Source organism: Eleutherodactylus coqui, chromosome 9 (genome assembly GCF_035609145.1).
Source record: "Eleutherodactylus coqui strain aEleCoq1 chromosome 9, aEleCoq1.hap1, whole genome shotgun sequence".
Lineage (NCBI taxonomy): Eukaryota > Metazoa > Chordata > Amphibia > Anura > Eleutherodactylidae > Eleutherodactylus > Eleutherodactylus coqui.
Window position 1 is genome coordinate 130,813,390 of NC_089845.1, and position 21,041 is coordinate 130,834,430.

Consider the following 21,041-nt stretch of genomic DNA (forward strand, 5'->3'; position numbering starts at 1 on the left):
ACTAACTCCTAACACTCTCCCTGCCTAACCCCCACTTCTGTCCCTATTGCAGGGCGCAATGCTCTGCAGATCCAATTTTGGACAAAAAAAAAAAAAAATACAGTGCTAACACAGTACTGCGCACTATTAGATGTGGCCCTGAGAAGGGCCGTTGGGGTTCTTGAAGCCTACACTGACTCCTAACGCTCTCCCTACAGCAGCACCAGCACGATAGTACTTTCCCTCAGCTAACTCACAAGGCATGTGTGGCGAGCCGCGGGAGGGGCCGATTTTTATACTCGGGTGACACCTTATCTCCCCAGCCACTCACAGCAGGGGGGTGGTATAGGGCTTGAACGTCACAGGGGGAAGTTGTAATGCCTTCCCTGTCTTTCAATTGGCCAGAAAAGCGCGCTAACGTCTCAGAGAGGAAACTGAAAGTAACCGGAACACCGCGTGGTGCTCGTTACGAGTAACGAGCATCCCGAACACCCTAATATTCGCACGAATATCAAGCTCGGACGAGTACGTTCGCTCATCTCTAATCATAATGCATCAAACACTAGTGAAGTCTGCATTGGTGATTGCAGACCTCCCATCAAATTGAACAGATCAGGCACCAATGTGCCTGCTTGTTGTTCACATGTGGCTCCTTGTTGTTCACATGTGGCTCCTTGTTGTTCTCATGTGGCTCCTTGTTGTTCTCATGTGGCTCCTTGTTGTTCACATGTGGCTCCTTGTTGTTCTCATGTGGCTCCTTGTTGTTCTCATGTGGCTCCTTGTTGTTCTCATGTGGCTCCTTGTTGTTCTCATGTGGCTGCTGTGAGCCGTGTCACATATTGTTACAACTACATGTTGGAGATGAATTAAATAATGCCGTCTCTCATCCAGTTTGACTGTCTAAACTCCCTGATCATGTTTCTGCTGCGATAATGGACTCGCTAGCTCATCAGGATGGCATTCAGACATTCCTAACAGCCTTGACTGTGGGCTGTACAAGCAGCACATGCACACACACAACCTCTCAGCAGTAATACAACTTGATTCCTGGCAGAGCTGGTAAGTAGTACTGTCACCTGTGTTTAAATAGCATCCGCTCCGCCCACTGGCTCTGGAGGCCCACCCATAATGCTCCAATCAGAGCCAAGTTACCTTGCCTACGATCCTCTGCCCCTTTCAAATTGCGCAATAGAAAATCCGGACCCGCATATGCGCAGACAGTCGGCCGCACCATACCGGCCGCCCAGAGCTCACCTTTTGGTGGGAAGTGAGGGGACCTCCTGCCTGTCTGTATCTGTGGCTACTGCTGCTGCACATGCGCGTTACGTTCGGATGAGCCCGGCATCGTCCTATTATCACCATGGTGAGCTATGGGCGGCCGGTATTGTGCGGCCGGCTGTCTGAGCATATGCGGGAATTTTCAAATCTGTAGCATGTTCTACTGTAGTTGTAGGAGAAAAGTCATGTTTTTAGTGGATTTTAGTCTTTGCAATACAAAGAGTGAAATCTGCATCAAAATCAGCAGCTAAATCCGCATGATCTAAATCACCCCGATATCATATGTATACACGCCTGCTATGTACTGCATTACAGAAAATTACTTTGTAAAGCCAGATTCACACAATCGTATGCCTGTTTGCACATGCATTTATGCCAAGTTTCTCCGCACTGAGCGCCGCATATTTTTACTGCACTTTCTGTGCATGCAAATCGTGGTTTACTTGCACAAGCAAAGAAAAAAACAATAGCCATGGTCCCATACATTTAAATGGCTAATTAGCCTAAGTAGTTTCATATGTTCTATTTTCCTGCGCAAAACCACATGAAAGTAGAACATGCTGCGTATTCTTTTGGGCAAAGAAATTGTGCAGGCAAAATACAATATGCTCGTATATGCTTGTGAACGAACCCAATGAGGGATACATCATCAATAGTAAAAGTCCCGGACAAGCCTTTTAAGGGGATCCACTGATGGCCACTACCACAAATCTTTAAGGGGTTTTCAGTAATATTGGAAAAGAGCTGCAGTACCATTCCTGGCCACTGCTGATTGGACGGAGTTGTGAGTCTACCAGCAAACTGCAACATTCTAGTGTATTATATAAATGATCAAAACTTGTGAGCTTCCAGTCACCTAGTCACTAGGGGACAAAAGTGAAAATTAAAAAAAAAAAGTCAAAAAACCCTTTCCCCTTTTTAGGGCTTATTCAGACGACCGTATATCGGCTGGGTATTCATATCGGCCGATATACGGTGTCTCTCTCTGCAGGGGGAGGAGGCTGGAAGAGCCAGGAGCAGTGCTCTGAGCTCCCGCCCCCTCTCTGCTCCTCTGCAGTATTTGCAATAAGAGGGGTGGGGCTAAGTTCTGGAAATTAGCATTGCCCCCGTCCCACCTCCCCTCATTGCAAATAGTACAGGGGGGTGGAGAGTTGGCAGAGAGGGGGCAGGAGCTCAGAGCACTGCTCCTGGCTCTTCCAGGCTCCTCCCCCTGCAGAGAGGGACGCCGTATATCAGCTGGGCGTGAATAACCGGCCAATATACGGTTGTCTGAATAAGCCCTTAGTATGTAATAAAATACATACAAAAATCACCACAAATTTGATATTGCAGCGGTTGTAATGATGCACGTAAAAAAGTTAGTATACTATTCAACCCATCTGGTGTACGTTGTGCAAAAAAAAGAAAAGGAAAATATGGTGAAAAAGCTAATTTTGCATATCCCGCGCCCAAAAAACAAATAGAACTGATAGAAAGAGATCAAAATCATATGGATCATCAAAAGGTATCATGAAAAAGTACAACTCATCTTCCAAAGAAAACCCCCTCCCCCAGCACCATTTACAGAATGAAACAAATGTTTGGGGGTCTTTGAATGCGGCAATAGAAACAAATACATCTTTTATTTTTCTTTGAGCTCGAGGTCAGGCAGGCGCGGTTCACACGCTGTTACAGAAATTGCAAGACAAAATGATCAAAATGTTACAAGTTCCCAAAAATGGGATAAATGCTGCAGAAAACAAGCCCTCAGAGCTCCTTCGATCGAAAAATACAATTGTTATGGTTTGTGGACTGCACCAACACAAAATCAGATCTGTAAAAAAATGCTTTTGGTGTACAAAAATAGCAAAACATAAAAAAATGGCATAAGGGCTCCACCCACTTGCTTTTTTTTTTAACGCTGCGATATCGCTGCGTTTTTTTCACGCGATTGTCAATGGGACTTTCTAATGTTAAAAACACATTGCAAGTTGGTGCTTTGCAATTTTTGTACGATGCGTATTTAACATTAGAAAGTCCCATTGACAATCGCGTGAAAAAAACGCAGCGATATCGCGTGAAAAAGATGCGCAAGAAAAACGCAAGTGTGCATGAGCCCTAAATGTGGGGTCGCCAGGATCACATTATTTATTCTGCATGCTTAAAACTGTGTGAAATCCGAAAAACTATGGCGAAATTCCTTTTTTTTCCTTTCAAAACCCCATAAAAAACCCATAAAGTTTATAGAACAGATTATAGGTACACCAAAATGATGCCAGTGCCAAAATATAAGTTGTCCCACAAAACACAAGTCCCTATAACGGCTCTATGGAGAAGTTAAAAAGCAGTTGGTCATTAAAGGGAGTTTGTCACCTACTTTTAGTGCTAAAAGCTAAGCGTATGAGCTGAAAGTAAGCGCCCCTCTGAGTCCGGGGATGTAAGTTTTATACTTGCCTTCCCCGCCATTCCCCTGGTGTCATAGTTCAAACACACTACTGCAGTGTATTGAGCATTGCGCTACGTAGTCCTCCCAGTCTAATTTTATAATGGACAGACTGCTTAGTGCGCTGTTCAATGCATTCAGCACTCACATTGGGAATGGTGAATAGGGTAAGGCCCCCTGTCCCCGGGTGTGATTCCGCTGGCGGTAAATCGCCGTCGAATCACGCTGTCTGAAGCTCTCCATAGCATTGCTATGGAAAGTACCGGCCCCCTGTCCACAAGAGGAGAATCATTGTGATTCTTCACTTGCGGCCGGCAATTCGCAGCATGCTGCGAATTGCCATGATTCTCCACCGTCAGCCTATCTGTCAGATAGGCTGACAGCAGAGATCCGTCTGCCGGCTCCTACTCCCGGGCAGCGGCTCCCGCGGCGTAGATTCACCGCGGGATACCGCAACGCCCGTGGACAAGGGGGCCTAACTATAGATCTTACATTCAGGGCTTCTCCACATGGGTGTGATTTAGTCCCATTATGCGGCCGTGATAACGTCCCGAAAAAACCCCATTGATTTCAATTGTTCGTTTTCATTAGCGGTGTTCTCACCTATAAATAGTACGGGCAAGAAAATATAGGACTCGCCCTATCCTTCCCGCATGCAGGTGTAACTACATGGCAGCACCTTTCTTCCTGCTGCTTTTTTCAAACTTTTCCACAAAGTTTGAAAAGTTAGAGAAGAAAAAAAAAACAAAAAAACCCTGTTTATGCGCAATTACGCTCTGTAGTGGCGAGCGTAGTTGTGCATACGACCGTGTGTTTTTGCCTTAAGGGCGGCTTAAGACAGACATATTTGCGTGTGCAAAAATGGTGTGTGCATAACACTGAAAATATAACCATTGATTTCAATGAGTTTGTTCTCATTTCCTTTTTTACGCATTTCTCTCACAAGCAAAAAAAATTGGACCTGCTTTATTTTCCTGTGTATTTGCTCACCAAGGGCCCCATAGAAGTCGGAAGGGAGGTGCACAAATGCGCAATATGCTGTGCAATTCCATGGAAAAAAGAACACATCTGGACCTCATAAGTGGATGTGGGGGCGTTGTGCGCATGTGAGCAGGCCCTGCGTATGCAAAAGTACAGTACTATGTGCCGATACGCGCACGAATCAAACTAGTTCAGTGCGCAAATACGTTACGCTGAGCCGAGTGTATTTGCTTATACTCTCGGATGGAGCCACCCTATGGCGCGAACGGTCTTCGGTAGTAAGGGGTTAAGGCTGGAGCAGAACCGTGTGCCTTTAGAGTAGGGCACTGCCATCTCGGAGGGACGGGGAGGTTGTCTAGACACAATGCTGTGCTGTGAATCAGGAAACGCGCTCTTCTTCTTTGTTACATAAACAGTCAATTCTGTCAAAGACGTTGTTATTTTAGAAGGAAAGCACCTGATAGTTTCTATTTTTACGATCGGATCATGGGTGAGGTAATCTGAAGGTTTGGGGAATTTTTCCAAAATCTTTGTTCAAAAGATAGAACACATTGGTGTTTTTCTGGGCCGACAAAGGAAAAAAAGAAAATATCAGATAAGTTTATAGAATACCCGTATTTTCACTTTGGAGCGCTCTTGCTCCGTCGGCCATTTTCGACTCCTTAGGGCAACTGAAGACAACCCCATATAGAGCTTACATAGCTGCTGGAAGGAGACGAAAATGGTTGGCGGAGCAGGAGCGCTCCAAGGTGACAATGCAGGTACTCTTTAACTCCCTAATGCTACTGGATGTACAGCTATGTCCTGGAGATTCGGGGTATGTATGATGGGGGATTGTCCATACAATGCGAGTGCTGGCTGTTTCTTATAGCCAAAACCCACCCGCAACAGCTCAAAGAAACTGTGTCGCTCATCGGAAATGTTAACCCTTTAAATACGCCGTCAATTCTGACAGCAGAATTTGAATACCACAGTCGATGTTTAGGAGTTCGGGACTAGCACCCGTGATGAAATCGCAGGGTGCCATGCGTTCGCTATAGCAGCCAGGGGCCTTCTAAAATGGTCCCAGGGCTGCCATTGCATATTACCAATTAAAGGGGTTGTCCCGCGATGACAAGTTAAGTTAAACACTTCTGTATGGCCATATACATGCACTTTGTAATATACATCGTGCATGAAATATGTGCCATACAGAAGTTATATACTCACCTTCCCTGCGCTAGCGTCCCCGTCTCCATGGTGCCGTCTAATTTCAGTGTCTAATCGCCCGATTAAACGTGCTTGCGCAGAAGGGTCTTCTCCCTTCTGGTTGGTCCGGGCACAAGCGGCGTTCTGGCTCCGCTCTCTTCTACGCGTCATCGCGTAGCTCCGCCCCGTCACGTGTGCCGATTCCAGCCAATCAGGAGGCTGGAATCGGCAATGGACCGCACAGAGTCCACGGTGCACCATGGGAGAAGACCCACAGTGCATAGTGGGTGAAGATCCCGGCGGCCATCTTGGAGGAAAAGAAGGAAGAAGTTGCAGAGAGGGGATTCGGGTAAGTAAAATTTTTTTTTTTAATTTCAACACATCCCTTGGGTTTGTCCTGTGCTGAACAGAGGGCCTATGCAACAAAAAAAGAAAACCCGTTTCGGCGCGGGACAACCCCTTTAAGCCATACCTGTGCCGTGGCTTGATAGATTGCCTATCAGATCATGATATAATGTAATGCTATTGCATTACAGCAGACTGCAGGTATGATCCAAGCATTGCAAGTACTTGTCTCCTATGGGAACTAATAAAAACTGTAAAAAGTAGTTTTAAAAAGTTTTATCAATTTCACAGAAGTTTGTTTTTTTTCTCTTGCACTCCACTTTTTCACTTTACTTTTTCAGTACGTAACATGGTACATTATATAATACTATTTGAAAATACGTCCGGCAAAAAACAAGCTGCAAACATTTACATCAACGGATAAGAAAAGGTTTTTTTTTAAAAAAAAGGGGAGGAAAAAACGAAAATGGAAAAAAAAGGACCACATCCCTAAAGGGTCAAGTAAATTTGATAAAAATTCTCAGAAGATGTTTTTGGTTAATGTGTGCAGCATCCGAGGCGTAGGTCCACAGCCAAGGAGATGGCAGGGTAGAGAAAGACCTTGTCACTGGACTCTACCATCTCGCCCCCTGAGGGTAGCTTGGGACCCGACCAAGTTACTGCAGGGGGAGGTCACAGGGGAAAAGTAACTAGCAGTTACCTTGATGCCCTTTTTCTCACTCGTGATGCCACCATTCCATCCTCTGCTGTCAATCTTGATTAAGTAAATAACTTAGTCCACTCACAGGGAAACTTTCTGGACAAAACTGGGAACATTCAGCAGTGTCCGTTTACTGTGACTTCAACGGTTTAGCACAGTTACAGCAGGAGAAGGTGGTGTGACAGTGAGTATTCTTGGGGTAATCCAAACAATCCACAGTCCTAGTTATCTATGTGATCCCGCTCCTGGCGACTCTCTCTCTCCCTCCAACTCTCTACCGGTCAACACTCACACTTGTGCTTTAGCCATGCAGCGTCCCTTCTCTCACTCAGCACTTAAAGGTAGCACTTGCATTTCCTGGGTAGACTGGTCCCAGGCCAAGCAGAAGGGAATCGCTCAGCTTCCTCCATTCTCCACACAGACCAATCTGTGTCTGTGTGGCTCACTCACTGACTCTTGCAGGAACACTTGCTAACTCTGCACTGACTTTTGCAAGAACTAGAAGCAGACTCTCCTACTACTGCTGCTGCACCCCCTTGCATCCACCTTGCAAACACACACACACACATATTTTATATATATATATATATATCTATCACAGGGTCACATGACACACAACATGATACATTTTCCAGATATGTCCCAGACATTAACCCATTCAGTGCTGCAGAGGTGTAACACACATAAGCCAAATGCATACCACACATAGACACTGACAAGATAATGGCATAAGACAGACATATAACATTATGGAGAGGCCCCACTAACTCCATTCCAGAAGTTATTGTCTTGCATTGGGCAGTCACCATGTCCAAAAAATATTGTCTGACGACATACAAAATACCGGCGCTCCATAGTGCAGTCCGTGGGTGAGGCTGAGCCGCGGTATTGATCGGCTGAGCCGTGTAACCAGGAAGTGATCCTGTGTGGGCAATCGAGGACTGCGGGAACCGCACTGGGGCTTCGGAGAGCAGTAGGTAGGACCTGGACCGAGCCTGCTGGGTAAGCGATGGCTGACCTGCGAGAAAAAGCGCTGTAAAAATGCAGCAAATTCATTTTACATACCTAATGCACTCCTATTGACTTTTTATTAGCTGTAACTGGGGCTTATTTTGGGGTGGGACTTATATTTCAAGCTGCTCAGAAAATCCTGAAAAATCATGCTAGGGCTTATTTTCAGGGATACATTTTATTTTTGGGGAATAATGGTGCCTGCAGCTCTCATAGCTCCTGTGTAACGTGGAAGAAGCTTCTCTCATTACACAGTAAAGGAGCTTTGAGAGGTTCTGATATCTACAGCTGGATGTGGAGAAAAGAGGGGACTGGCCAGGTTTCTGTAGGGCGGGTGGGGAACAATGATGATGTACAATGCTGCTTTCTATAGAGAGCAATCGCGCCTCCTGAACTCACCAATACACACCCCTAAGTATGGCCCTGTATAGAATTCCATCCACTTGGCAGATGCAAAAAGTGTCCTTTTGTCCTCTATTGAGCGGGTATATATTGCTAGGCCTTTTGTTTGCATCGTAGTCTGCCACAGGTGGCCCAAGACAAAGGGATTGGTGTTGTAGTCTATGGAGCATACCTGATGTTTGGGTCTCAGAGCCCTCCAAGAGAAATCTGACATCTATGTCATCAACCCAGCTCTGTGTGCTCAAGATTAGTCTCTCAGCCACCGCTTTGTCTCCCGCTGTTGGTAACCAGTACTCCATCCAGCTCCCAGGCTTGGTCTCACCATTGCGAGACGTAATAGAGCCCACATCCATCAACAAACATAAAGGGCCTATTGTGGTTAACGCGGAGCTTGGTTTCCTCTCTAGGCACTGGGGTGGTATAATCAGTGGACATCAGTGGAACGTCCCTGCTTCGCTAATTTTTGGGCTTTAAATTTGTCAGGTCAGATACACTCATTGTCTACCTTCAATGGCTCTATCCTGACTCACCGTCCCAGGGGGTGGGCACCGCCCTCCAATAAAAACCACACCATGGCTGCCAGGGAGATGGGGATGATTAGGTGCATTGCGCCAGACAAGAGAGAACGTGGTCTGGACCCAACGCATGACCAGCACCAGAGATTGGACTGTGAATATCCAGATCACAGTATACAGTAACAAGCGTGGTTGCGCTAAAGTACTTGAAACTTTGGTTATACTCCTTGAGAGGACTACAGCTGGAAACAGCCTTGTTGTTGCCATTGCTGTTATGTAAGTGTTGCACAGACTAAACAACTGTTGTACGGCCAGGCTGGCCAGAAAGTTAAACTTGTCAATAAACCATTCAAACCGATGACTATTCCTACACAGAGGACATCCCCGCAGCCCTCTGCCTTCCATAATCTCCCGAGAACAGTTTAGGGTCATTAACCCCAACATACCAGCATGCGAGTGGCCGGTGGTCGCAGAGGCCCCCTGACGAAAGGGAGTCACCCCAGACTACATCTTGGTCAGTGACAGCCTCTTCCCTAGGCAGAGGCATCTCTCAATAAAGCATACTACTTGTTAGCAACATGGGGTTCCATTAGCAACGTATGCTACTGTATTGCTATACAGTGGCTCTTGTAGAACCTTCCATTGGATGTAATATATATATTGGGAAAACATCCCAAAACGTTATATATCTCCAACAAAAGGCTCAAAAGTGATGCAACAGAGCCATACACAAAAAAATTCACAAATATGCCTTGTGCTTTTGTATACCCTTGGCTCCATTTGCTGATATTATCCGTTTTGGCAGAAACAGCCAACAGGTGACTCTTATAACTGTCCGCCAGTTTCTGACATCGAGTAAGATAAATACTTCTCTACCTTTCAATAGAGAATTTTTGAAATGACTCAGCTCCTCACTGATAAATAATGATGTTATTTCTGTTACTATATTATCTATTTTCACTCACGGCTGGTGTGATCTGTAAGGACTATGACCATTACATCTCCTACGCTACATTCCTATCCGAAAACAGATATCAGAGGATTTACTGGAAATATTATGAGGTAAGAGAAGCAATGAGTTAATTGGGGGATAAGTTGATTTTAGACATTCAAAAACAATTCAATAAATTATAGGTTTTCCTCAGATGAAAGAATAAAAGAGGACACAGAACAGGAACATTGGTTGACAATTCTGCGGGATGTGGGAAACAGAATCACATATTGTCCAGGAAGTGTGGGCTAGCTGGCACGTTCCGCCTCTCACAGTATGGGATGTTTGCACACTGCATCTTGGAGACTGAAGAGTAATAAATGTTATGTTTAAAGAGGAACACGACTTAAAACTAAGCAGAGTGGACCAACGTTCTGGAACAGAATCAGATCCCAACTCTCTAACGAATCCAATTTACCAGGTCATTAAACGATATATCGATGACTCCATGGTTGAGTTTCAGATAACAAAAACAGGTATAAAATATATATAACTATGGAGGGATAGCAAATATTGGTTTCAATAGAAGTGGAAGAGTAGGGCAGAGGTCTAACATGAAGCTTCTTGGATTCTATGCAAATGTTTGTGCCCCAAAAAATAGTGATTATAAAGAGTGTTTAAGCGGCAAATGCCCAAGGGCTTTCCCAATCTACGGCTTTCCATCTCCCAGCACATCCCAGACAGGGCAAGGGAGTTTAAAAAAAATTAGTGATGCTTCCACAATAAAGCTTTTTTTTATACAGTTTGTATCAGTTTTTTATTAATATACAATATAGGACCCAACTACAGGGATGGCCATTTTGGAGATAATATTAACCAACAGACCTGACAGAGTAACAGGGGTGCAGGTTGGGGGTCACCTGGGAAATAGTTACCATAATATCATAAATTTCCACTTGTCTTTTGAAAAGGGAGTTTTATCAGGGAGCTACAAAAATACTAAAATTTAGATAGGCAAAGTTTGATCAACTCAGAGTACCAACAATAAATGGGAAAAGTTTAAAAACATGTTAAATACTTACTGTGAGAGTTTCATACTTTACAGGAATGAAAGGGTTAGGAATAGCAGAAAATCAATGTGGCTCAATAAAGATGTAAAGGAGGCAATAAGCAACAAAAAAACCATTTAAATTACTAAAGAATGCAGCAAAGAAGCACTAAAAACCTTTAGGTCTCATGCCCACGTCTGTGACAGACTCAGCCAGTGGAATATTGCAGCAGAGTCCGTCACAGTGCCCATCAAGAACCCTATACTCACCCTTCGGATCCGCTGTGTGATTTCTGTCTGCTGGGCCGGCGTGCATGCGCAGTACAACGCATGACGCGCCGGCAGTGGCCGATGATGCGCCCGGCCGTGGGCGGAGACGCGTAATCAAGCGATACTTCCACTGTGCTCACAGCAGAAGTCTAGCGTGATGGCCGGTTTCTTTCATGTTGTGGAATTCCGCTGTGGAATTTAGCAGCGTGAACACTCAGCTATTAGGTTCAATAGAACCTAATAGCTGTGGGATAACGCCATGGAAATTCGTCTCTGGGTTTTAGCCCTTAAGGAAAAAATTACATTTCATAAAAAGCAGCTAAAAGCAGCAAAGATGGAGACAGAGAAACTCATTGCCAAGAATAGTAGAACTAACCCTAAACTGTTCTACAATTATATAAGTAGTAAAAAGGTTAATACTAAAAGTGTTGGCCCTTTAATAAATAATGTAGGGAAAACTGGAGAGGGTGATGAGGAGAAAGCAAATCTATTAAATAGTGTTTTTTCCATTGTATTTACAGATGAAAATTTAAAGCCAGATGAGATACAGAATGATAAAGTAAACTCTCCACTGAAAATGACCAGTTTAAGGTCAGCCTCACACGACTGGATTTGAATTGCGGATGATCCACTGTAAAATGCGTGCATTGAAGGGTATGTATTTTCAATTTCTCTTTCACACTCGTGGATTAGAATTGCGTATTCTGTGAGTGGAAGGAAAATTGCAACATGCACTATTTTACCACGGCCTTCATTGATGTCAATGATATATTTCAGTCAACCGCAATACAGGTTAATGCCATACTCAGGGTCACCGGCCGGGCTAACAGATGGAATCTGCTGTGGGCCTCCCCATACGGAATCCGACCTGGTTGTGTGAGCCCGGCCTAACCCAGTAAGAAGAACAGCCCCTCCTTAAAACGATTAACGTAGACACATTTCCCAGGTCCTGATGGGTCTCTATGATAATTCTATTTTACCTACTGTATAATTATGTGATGCAACGTAGCTATTTACCTTTTGCTCTGTATATTTAGATATTTTTTGCCTATGTCCCCCTCTCCCGTCTTCCTTACTCTCTTCCTCTTTCACAATATACGCATTGAATGTATGTTGTAAGTATTTAATCTATACTTTTCTATACTAGTATCTCCCAGCTTGACTGATGAATGGGTTCACCGCGAAACACGTACCTTTTGCTGGGTTTTAAATCAATAAATAAAAGAGAAGTTGGACACTTCATCCTATTGTCTTAGGACTTTCATTGGAGAGTTGTGCAACAATACCAGATTTTTGCTTCCACAAATTTAGTCCACCCACCATTAGGGGGTCTAACTGGCTTAAAGGACGTCTACCGCTTACTTCCTATAACCCTCCTCAAGCATGTTTAGGCCCTGGTCATAAACCTGGGACTCAAGCCTCTGGCACTTTTTGGTTAGCCCCACTTACACAGGGAACCTGCTTTTCTGGATATCCCATTGGCCCGAGGAAGTCCTGCAAGTCATCAGTGGATATGTGTGTGGGAGCAGCTGGCACGTGTATTAACATAGTCATGTGCTGGCGCCATTTATATAAATCCACTTGTTGCAAAAACTTCAATTTATAACCTCCATAAATAATGTGGTAAATTTATCACATCTTAATTAGTCACCTAATGCCAAGTCCAAGACAAACGCACCAATCAATATTGTTTTATCAATAGCACATTATTGATACCATGTTTCCCCGAAAATAGGTCTTACCCCAATAGTAAGTCCTATTGGGTTTTCAGGGGAGGCTTGAAATATAAGACCCTCGAAAATAGGAACTAGCTCAGGTGCCCCAAAAATAAAAAAAAATCAATACTCACCTGGTCCGCGGCATCCTGATGGTCTCCAGCGGTGCTGTGGCAAATGGCTGAGTCCTCCCTGTCTGCCTGCTCAGCTTATGCTGGTGATGGGGCTTTGAATACCCTGCCTCTAGTAAAGCAAGCCCTGTTATTGGCTAATCTCAATGCCATCTGTCAATCACAGCCGGTGCTTGATGAGCCAATCACAGCCATTCAGTGGAAGACATCACTGAATGGCTGTGATTGGTTGCTGGTGCTGGGATTGCCAATGATAGCGCTCGCTTTGCCGGAGGCGGGGTATTCAAAGCTTCTTCGCCAGAAAGAAGCTGAGCAGACAGACGAGGAGGAAACTTGCCGCAGCACCACCGGAGACCATCGGGACGCTGCGGACCAGGTGAGTATAAGCCTCCCCCCCACCAAAAATAAGACACTGTGCCCTTTTTGGGGGCGAAAAATAATATAAGACAGTGTCTTATTTTCAGGGAAACACGGTAGTAGTACTACCAACTAAAATTCATCATATATAGATTGAAGTACTTAAAGGGGTTGTCCGTAGCGCCGCATCACTTACAATAAAAAAAAATGAGTACTTACCTTTCTCAGCCCCAACAATCCAGCACTACAGCCCTGTGATTCACCCAGTCACTGTTGACTGTGCAAGTCAGGTGACCACCACTAGCCAATCATAAGCTGCAGCATCATCATTCAGGACTCCTTTCATTATGGATGTGAATGCGGATGCCAGGGGAATGCATGGTGATGCTGTGGCATCTGATTGGCAGGCAGCAGTCACCTAACTTCCACTGATTCCACTTGATTCCCGGGGCCGAGGAGGGTAAGTATGCATTTGTTTTGTTTTAAGTGATGTGGCTCTAAATTTTAAAAGTTATTTTTCTGGACAACCCCTTTAACAGATCACTGCTGGCTCATACCAGTCAATATACCAACATAATGACTATACCAATTCATGATACCGAGAAGAAATGGTTCACTTTATGGACGATCTGGTGGCTATCTGTGTGTATCTTGGTCAGGTCAATGCCGGTGTTATAATAATAAGTAAAAATGACTTCTAAAAGAGTCTAAAGTTTAACGTAAAAAAAGTTATGGCCACAGTTTATTTGCCCTTTTGATAGCTTTTCAATAGGTTTTGTTATGTTACAGGAGTTGTTTGGATCTTTGGGGATTTTTTCTATTGATGATCTATCCTCAGGGTATGACATCAATAGATGATTGGTGGGGATCGACCGCTTGGGATCCCCACTGATTCCTGATATTACTGTCAGTATGGACAGCACAGGCAGCAGATTTTTCAGCATTTTATCCATTTTGCAAACATACGCTCTGCTGGCAGAGAGCCAGCAGAGACCGTGTATGGCAGTGAGTGTACGGTGCATAATATGCGTTGGAAGCACAGTCATGGATATGAGCCCTTACAAGGAGCAGAAAAGTGTTTGAAAGGGAGAAACAGCACTTACCATTTAAATGCCCCACCAGTCCAATGCTGCCACTCCGTTCCCAAAAGTTCCTGTAGTGGCCACATGCCATTCATGGTTCACATGAGCTTTGAAGCTGATCAGATGACTTTCGAGGCCAACGATTGAGTGCAGCAGTCACGTGAATAATGAACAGCATATAATCGCTGCAAGAGCCTCTGGGTACGGCACATCGGCACTGGAGTAGTGAGACATTTAAAAAGTAAGTAGTCTCTTTCTTTACAACACTAATCTGTTGAAAAAATTATTTGACAACTCCTTTAATTGCGTGACTATTTTATGAATTGAGGGGGTAACAGACTGTACTAATGGACTTTTGTCATACTAAGTTACTATGTTAAAATTGGATGAAAATCAATATGGCCACCATTGTATGAGGTCATGTGAGTTCTAGGGTCTCCTAATTTTTTCATGGGAATAGTAGCAGATAGAAACATGGGAAAAATTTTAGAAGATGCGGACAGTCTTCAGGGATGAGTGAGACAGACAGCAGCATCATTCAGGGCACAGAACTTAAAATGGTGATGTTCAAGAACAGTGTGTAATCATACATTTTCTTGGGTGGAATGACATCCATTGACATTCGTCGTCAGTTGAGTCAGACAAGTGGTGAAGGTGTCAAGGATGTGAAAAATGTGCGTTCATCGGTGCAACAATTCTACGAATACTGAATTTCATGTGAGAACGAACCAAAGGAGCTTCGGACACACCCCAGCCGCTCCGACAACATGATTGCATGAGTGGATCAAATGGTTATGGAGGACTGTTGATTGATTGTGGAAGAGATTGCCCTCACAGTCTGCATTTCTGTAGGTTCTGTGCATACCATCATGCCTCAAAACCTGAAGATGTGCAAAGTTTTCCCCAGGAGGTTGCTGCAAATCCATCTAGACAATGCTCCTGCTCATCGGGTGGCTCTTATTCTTGAGCTCCTTCAACTCTAAAGTGGTTCCTCATGCTCCCTACTCACCTGATCTTGCACCTTAAAGAAACATCTGCAGCAGCCATGTGATCATGGTGGCGAATTTGTGAAAATTGTGTACGTCAAGAGGGCGATCATGGTCAGAAGTAACCATACTTTCAGCTTTCTGTGGTAACTAGTGTTTTACAAAAAAGTTATGTGACCTTAGAACTTGAATGAACCTTGTAACTCCTATAACAGATACCTGTACCCCTGAATTATTGGGGTGGTGGAAACAGTTTGCAAGAAGAGTAACTCATGATGACAGTCTTGATAAAGTGACTTTGACTATCACACAACCTCCCCACATGCTTGTCTATAAAGGATAAATTTGTTGAAAGTCGGCTGTGACTTTTCACCCACAGAAAAACATTGAGGTCAGGTGACAGTGAAGGTGGCCCGCAGTTTGACCACAACCATTGTGCTACCCAAAGCCTGCATACGTTTTGACCTTAAATGGTGATGTTTTCATTTTCGGGGGAATGCACCTAAAAGCTACATACATTTTTATGCAGTGTCGCTTTACCGTAAATGTCTATTTTTACTCCCATTTTGTTTTTCTTAGAATTGCAAACAATATATAAGCACAGCGAGTATATCGGTTTGGGCATCCAATATGAAAACAAGGGATAACTTCTGAGATATTGTACTTCTTCAAAAAATAATTCCGGAGTGCCAGTCCAACCACTTACAAAACAACATGGGAAACCTAAAGCCTAAAATAACAAAGCAATGCCCTTATTATAAAACTAGGAAAACAATCCACTCACACAGGGAACCTGCCTTTCCGGATCTCCCATTGGCCCCGAGGAAGTCCTGCAGGGCATCGTCTGATATGTGTGTGGGAGCGACTGGCACATGTATTTACACAGTCATGTACCGGGCCATTTATATAAATCCACTTGTTGCAAAAACATCTAATTTTTTTCTCCATAAATATTGACACAGCTTTACTTCCCAACCGAAAAGTATCAGTGGTACGATGTACCGTATTCATAGAGGACAACAGACTCTTCATCTCAGAGGCAAGGAATAAGTGAGACTTTCCAGAGACTCATCTCTCAATATTTCAGATAGTTAAAGAGTAACCACAGTTTTTAAAAACTCTTGACATGTCATGGTGACGTTCAAAGTTTTGATCAGTGAAGGTCCAAATGCTGAGACCTCCACTGATTGCTGAAAGAAGGGTCTGCAGTGATCATCAGAGCACTATGCTCTTTGGCTGTCTTCGTTGCCTGTTGGCTCCTCTTGACAGATGAAGACAGACACATAGACAATTATAGACACCTTGATATTCATTTTCAGCTGCCAAGAGGAATCAACAAGCAACGAGGATAACTGAAGGGGCACAGCACTCAAGTGATCGCTGTAGCACATTCATTTCAGCAATCAGCGGGGCTTTCAGCATTCACACCCCCACTGACTAAAACTTTTGACATAATGCTCTGACATGTCAAAGGTTTTTAAAAAGTGCAGTTACTTTTTAAAGAGAGACAAATCTCCTAATATGTTATAGATATATGTTAAAAGAGGTTACTAGAAAGACATGAACTGGGATCAAAGGGGCAGCTTATCTTTCCTTCACTTGGGGCAAAGATTCAATATTAGGTCCTAGCATATTTTAATACATTGGTGAGGACAGAGCACAGGGGATGATGGGTCATGTTGGCAACCCCATATGACCCACCATCCTCTGTCTTCCCTACCACCAGCAATACCCCTAGGCCCTCGCTGAGATCCCAAATAAAGGAAGAGGACCTTGGCGTCTTGATGATGTAGCTTTGTGATCTCTATATACCACTTACATAGGGTTCAATAAAGCAAGAAAATTATTAAGCCTTGAGAGGTAATGTTCCTCATTGCAGACATCACCACCTGGTGTAGGAAGTTTTTAGGATAATGATCCATGGGAAACGATATACAAAGTAGCTCTGCTTCACAAAGAAGAAAACTGTCTATCTTAAACTACCTGTAGGTACTGTAGCTACCGTGTGAGTCAAATTTGACCAATGAAAGAGTCTGGAAACATGACTATGGATTTTAACCAAGCCAGTCCCTTCCAAAAGGTGGACACCCCTCTGTTGAAAGCTGACAGAGCAGGGTACTAGTTAGCTGGAGGAAAGATCATTTGCATACCTTTTCCCAGGGAGCATTGCCTGTAGAACTTCCTACAGCCGTTGATGGTCTCCACAATGAGACACAATATCTCTCAGGTGCTACATGTAAGGCTTCTAATCTGGAATAATTTATTTAAGATAATTTATTAGAATACCATCCAACTGCAGTCCATTGTAAAACAAGTGATTACACTTTATACTATCACGATTATGCCAAATGACACGCTCAATTCTGCTAAATCTTTATATATGAGAGTATTAGTAGAAATGTTTTGCAAAGCATAAACTTTTGAAGTTCCACTAAACTATATAACCCATTAAAGTTGACCTCAACTCTTTCTCTTGTACTTTAATGTAACCTATCAACCAATCAAACAACAACAGCTCACCTTTGGGTCCTGGTAGAATTGTGTGCGTTGAACAGACATCTGAAGCAGATCGATTCTCAGCCTCAGAAGAGTAGATGTCCCCCAGGAGAAACGCAAGCACAGTAACGCATAGAGTCACTCGACACAACATGTTGGAGACACTTCTGAGATATGTACTTTCCGAATGGCTGTTTGTAAGGAAGACAAGTAATTAGTGTTACCCAATTATGGCTGACACATTATCTTCCAGCAGTCTGCTCAATGTCAGGAGTAGTTATCTCAGCCTGACAGATGTTTATATTCATTAATCTGTACATGATGGAGCATTCGGTGTTGAGGACACAAGTACGTGGGAAAATACACTAATTGCCGCTCTACTGACTAACTTCAACATTCGCATTTTTAATGGAACGTCTTATTTGTGAAGATGGCTGGAAGCCTTTCAGAACAAGGTAATTGGGACAGATGATAATTTGTTTTAGCTTTGAGCAGAATTAGATAAATTCCTTGTGTTTTGAAGAGTTGCTTAATGACAGCTAAAAGACCAAAAAAGGAAAAAATGTTGAGGCCACTTCTGTAAAGTATAACCTGAATGGATATACTGTAGAAAGTTAGATGTGCTGTCAAATTGGGTGTTGCTACACTGAACACAGAGGTAGCATTTGCACCCCTTTCCTAGAGATTGATGGAGCCCGAAGGCCCATCTAGTAAATAAAAAGATACCAGTAGAAATCTTTCACTGGGGCCAGAAGCTTCAGATTAGGCCCCTGCAAACAAAAATATGCTGGAGTTTGGTCTACTATCTCCATAAGTCATCAGACTGCTTTTTGGTCTGCAAAAACCATTATAGTGAGAGCATCACAATAAAGTCATAAATCAAGACTTGCTTGTACATGTGTGCTTTCAGGCTTTGCCCTGTACTGAAAAGAATGAAAACCCTTAGGGCTTATTTTGCACTTTCGATTTTCATGTCCGTGTGCAGTCCTTGTTTACAACTGACTGCTCAGGGACAGAACACGGACCCATGACCTGGGTATTGCAGAGTCGTATTCTGCTGATGACCTTTAATCTCTTACCCCTTGTACCTCTAACCTCTTACCCTTCTCCTTCCTAAATAAAACACAAACAACTATTTATTTAGGATAATTTCGTCACAATAACCATTTTTTTTCGAACAACATTAAACATATATAATTCTTTTAAGGGAAAGGAAGGGACTTGGTGAGCGTCAACTCTCGCAGCGCTGCGCTTTCTGGTCATTTGTTTATTACTCCCCCCCCCCCCCCCCTCTGCAAGCTGGGTGCTTGTTTTACCAAGGGCTACCTGAACCAAGCGGGGATTGAACCTGCAACATTCATGTCATGAGCACTGGCGTAACTATAGGGGATGCAGGGGATGCGGTTGCACCCGGGCCCAGGAGCCTTAGGGGGCCCATAAGGCCTCTCTTCTTCATGTAGGCAGCCTAGTAATATAAATAAAACATTATAGCTGGGGGCCCTTTTACAGGTTTTGCATTGGGGCCTAGGAGCTTCTAGTTACGCCTCTGGTCATGAGTGAGAGCTTAGTACTGCATTATGCTACCTTAACACTCTGTACCACATGAACATCTTAATAACAAAGAAAATCTTAATAACATTCCACCTAAGGAAGATGGAACAATACTTCTGCAGCACCACCTATTAGATGGCAGCATTCCTTCAAATCAATGTATGACTCTTTAAATAAGTCTTTAAAATAATGATTGGGAATAGGAAACCAAGCCAGAAAACCATACACAGACAGCTGTTCCAGGTGTTTACCCCTCATCAGTGTGCAGTAGGTTTCTGGCTTAGCTAGTGAGAGGCCTGTGATGTAGGTCTGGTGGGGTGCCATCTCTTCTTAAGGAGGGAACCTAGAAGGTGTGTACCTAGGAGGTGAGTGGGTCGGATGGGGCGTCGTCTCTCCCCAAGGAGAGCATCCAGAAGGGGTGTGGAGACACCTAGAAGGTGAGTGAGGAAACTTATAAGGCCATGCATGCTCCTCTGGGTAATATATGCAAATAAAGGAAGATGGAACAATACCTCTGCAGCGCCACCTATTGGATGGCAGCATTCCTTCGAATCAATGTACGACTCTTTAAACAAGTCTTTAAAACAATGATTGGGAATAGGAAACCAAGCCAGAAAACCATACACAGTTTCAGTGGGTTTGTTCTCAATTCCTTTTTTGCACACGCATTTTTCGTGTGCACAAAAAAAAAGTAGAATAGGCTGTATTTTGTGCGCATTTGCGTACCAAAGGGCCCCATAGAAATCTAAAGGGGGGATGCACAAATGCGCATGCAATAGGCAACGGGATACACAAAATACAGCAAAAAACACGGACGGGCAAAATAGCACCTCTCAGCCTCATTAAATAGCCTTTTAAAGCAGGGCAGCTGTGTGTCCCACGCCCATGTGAACATGCTCTGCTTGCCCAAAAAGTACAGTAAAATGTGCTAATACACAAGCAAATTAACCTTGTTCATAGTACAAATATGTTGCGTTGAGATGCGCATTGCATTTGTGCATACGGTCGTCTAAAGGAGCCCTTACTTCTACAAGTATTATATGGAGGAGGCTACGAGACCCTCAGTTTTCATAGTAAGAACTCCCGCGGCTCCGCACACATGTTTTCGTTTGGAGACATGAATATTTTCCTCGGATAATGCTGTTTACATGACTTGTCTAAAAATGTCGTTATTGTTCCCATTCTGTGAGGCTCATACTATTCCATAGAAATAAGTAAACCCAACTACCACTTTCACAGTAAGTACTGTAATTGAAGGAAAAAAATTCTTATGAAATTAAATTATAAAGTATTTCCAAGGAACAAAATATTTCGCTTCCAGAGAAGAAATCCAAAATCAGATGGAAAAAAGAAAGCAAAAAGATCAACATCACAAATTATAAGAATGCTGGGAGGGTAAAGTGTTGGCTTGTCATGGCGGCCCGTACCAGGTTCTTTCCAGGGGGGACACACGCAGCCAAGGCCAAAGTATCACTGCAGGCCACCTGGGACACCCCTAGGATAGGGAAATGCCCACTTAACAGGAGAACAGGGGTTGTAGTTGTCACACGTGATGCCACTGTTCCTGCACACAGCGGTATGACCCTCGGCAGACAATAAATTCAGCCACAGACAGTTCTGAGTACCATGGGTCTCTAGGAACTGTTAGAGCCT

The 21,041-nt window shown here is 43.7% G+C and overlaps 1 protein-coding gene across 1 annotated transcript in view; it reads right to left on the reverse strand.

Annotated features, from left to right (window-relative positions):
• The window catches only part of COLEC10 (collectin subfamily member 10), an 89,660-nt gene extending 71,669 nt beyond the window's left edge, over window positions 1-17,991 (reverse strand). Inside the window, exon 1 of the mRNA XM_066579037.1 lies at window positions 17,862-17,991. Coding sequence (XP_066435134.1) covers window positions 17,862-17,991 — 130 coding nt within the window. The remainder of the gene's footprint in view (window positions 1-17,861) is intronic.
• Between the last annotated feature and the right edge of the window lie 3,050 nt (window positions 17,992-21,041).